This window comes from Arachis ipaensis, chromosome B02, assembly GCF_000816755.2.
Source record: "Arachis ipaensis cultivar K30076 chromosome B02, Araip1.1, whole genome shotgun sequence".
Classification (NCBI taxonomy): domain Eukaryota; kingdom Viridiplantae; phylum Streptophyta; class Magnoliopsida; order Fabales; family Fabaceae; genus Arachis; species Arachis ipaensis.
In genome coordinates, this window is record NC_029786.2 from 3821309 (window position 1) to 3823678 (window position 2370).

The 2370-nt window shown below is 29.6% G+C and overlaps 1 protein-coding gene across 1 annotated transcript in view; it reads left to right on the plus strand.

Annotated features, from left to right (window-relative positions):
- LOC107623354 (jasmonic acid-amido synthetase JAR1) overlaps window positions 28-2370 on the plus strand; it is a 6445-nt gene continuing 4102 nt past the window's right edge. The window contains exons 1-3 of the mRNA XM_016325583.1: window positions 28-142; window positions 1529-1848; window positions 2090-2191. Of these exons, the coding sequence (XP_016181069.1) occupies window positions 1556-1848; window positions 2090-2191 (395 nt within the window). The 5' untranslated portion in view covers window positions 28-142; window positions 1529-1555. The remainder of the gene's footprint in view (window positions 143-1528; window positions 1849-2089; window positions 2192-2370) is intronic.

A 2370-nucleotide genomic window follows, 5' to 3' on the forward strand; every position in this document is an offset into this window, starting at 1 on the left:
TAGAGGCATACCCACTATGAGAATCTTGAGCTAATCACACACTATAACTGCCTCTCTGCCAAGTAACAGAATACACCATTTCTATCTTCAGATTCACTTTCCCTCTCTCTCCTTCTTCAGATCCATCCTTCACTCTCTTTAGGTATGTTAACTAACTTTGTGTGTTTCATCATCATCTCCTGCTTCTTCTCTCTCATAAAGTTCCTGACACAAACACACACTTACCACACTCTTCCTCAATTTGAGGAAGATTATCTCATCACATATTCATTCTATGTATATATGTTCTGTTTTTTCACAAAAAAGCATAAAAAAAACAATTTTTTCATCTGGGTTTTGCTCATGGAGTCATGGGTATTCATTAGATGAAATTCTAGTACTAGTAGTAGTACCACATCATAAGTTTTTTTCTTCCCCTAATTTTTCCACTCTTTAGTACTATTATTTATATTTATGGCTACTTTTCCAGAACCAAACAAGACATGCTTTCGTTGACTTTTTTCTGTTTTAATCTTTTTCATTAAAATCTTTCAAAAAAAATAAAAATTTTATTGTAATTTTTCTTGTTTCTGAAACAAGTAAACAACCCTTTGAGTTTAAGACACTGAAACAGAATTCTGAATTTTCCAGCTGTCTATGATTCTCTCTCTCTCTCTCTCTTCTCACTAAAGTCTAAATCAGTTTCTGTTAGTTTTCAAAAATCTTATCTTTATGGATTATGGAACACTACTTTTTAGTCTTTTCCCTTCTACCTCAGCAACAAGGACTATCTTGGATTTTCCTTTGACTTTATCTTGTTACAGTTTATCTGTCACTCAAAATTACAGTTCTAATAATTAATATCTGTCACTGAAAATTACAGTTCTAATAAATTTTTTTTTTTGGTTGGTATTCATATAATGAATTTTCTTTTTTCAATATACCTGAAATGATGAACTTGATTTGATCTTTGAAAGAATTTTAAGTGTTAGTGCTTGACAGAACTTTTATTTATTTATTTATTGATTTATTTTTTTGTTGTGTGACTTCATCACTAGACAACTTGGTTGTTTCCTTTCATTTTCTTATATTCATTTTCTAATATTATTCCAAATTTCTCAATCTATTTTTGTTCTTTCCTAAATGGTTCAAATTACCACAGTGTTCATTTTGTCATGATTATGAAAAAAAGAAAAAGAGAATATGCAACATTAAATAACGACCATAAAATTTTAAAGAATTCAAAAAAAAAAAAAAACTAATTAAGAAAAAAGATATAATATGAAATTGGTGCAATTTGGCCCTATCTAAATGTTTTTCCCATAATAACATAGATTCACAAAATGTATGTTTTTTTTGTTTTTTTGGTTTTGTTGTGTCTATTCACAAAATGTGTGACTCATAGTTTGGCTTTTTCTATGTTATCTATTTGCCCACTTCTCTTTAAATATTTATAACTAAATAATTTAAAAAATTAATAAAATTTTATATATTATTTGTCTTTTTCACATAATTGAGTGCTCCTCTCTCTTTCTCTCTCTTTATTCAGGGACTATACAATACTTATAGTAGAAAAATGTTAGAGAAAGTTGAAGGTTTCAACATGGAGAAAGTAATAGAGGAATTTGAGGAAGTTACTAAGGATGCTGGTAGAGTTCAAATTGAAACTCTTAGGAAGATTCTTGAAGATAATTCAGAAGCTGAATACCTTCAGAATTTAGGACTTAATGGAAGAACTGATCCTCAGAGTTTCAAGAACTGTGTCCCACTTGTTACTCATAAAGAGCTTGAACCTTACATCAATAGAATGATTGATGGTGATCTTTCTTCAATCCTCACTTCAAAACCAATCACAACTATGTCTCTAAGGTATATATATCTTGATTCTTTATTCATTCATTCATTCATTCTCCCTCTATCTTTTAGTTTTCTTTTATTATTCGTGTTCCAGAAATATTTACAATTGCCCGGTTTAGGCTTTAGAAGCAGTTGCAGATATTTCTGGAGCACGAATACGGCTCGTACTAGAATTTAATTTATTCTTGAAAAGGCTGAATTTGGGTGTTAAATTCTGAGTTTGAAAAGGGTTATTATGATGATGATTTTGCAGCTCTGGAACTACTCAGGGGAAGCCAAAGTTTGTGCCATGGAATGATGAGCTTTTTGAGACCACAGTTCAGATATATAAAACCTCTTTTGCCTTTAGAAACAAGTAATCAATACTCTCATTCCTCTTTAATTTAAAACCCTAAATTCAATAAAATATCACACATATTACGTGTATACAAAAAATTAGCTACTAAATCAGTTAGTATGTATCTGTGCATATAAACATTTTTTTCACGCATTTTTATTATATATTTTTATTTTAATATATATTATATACGGATA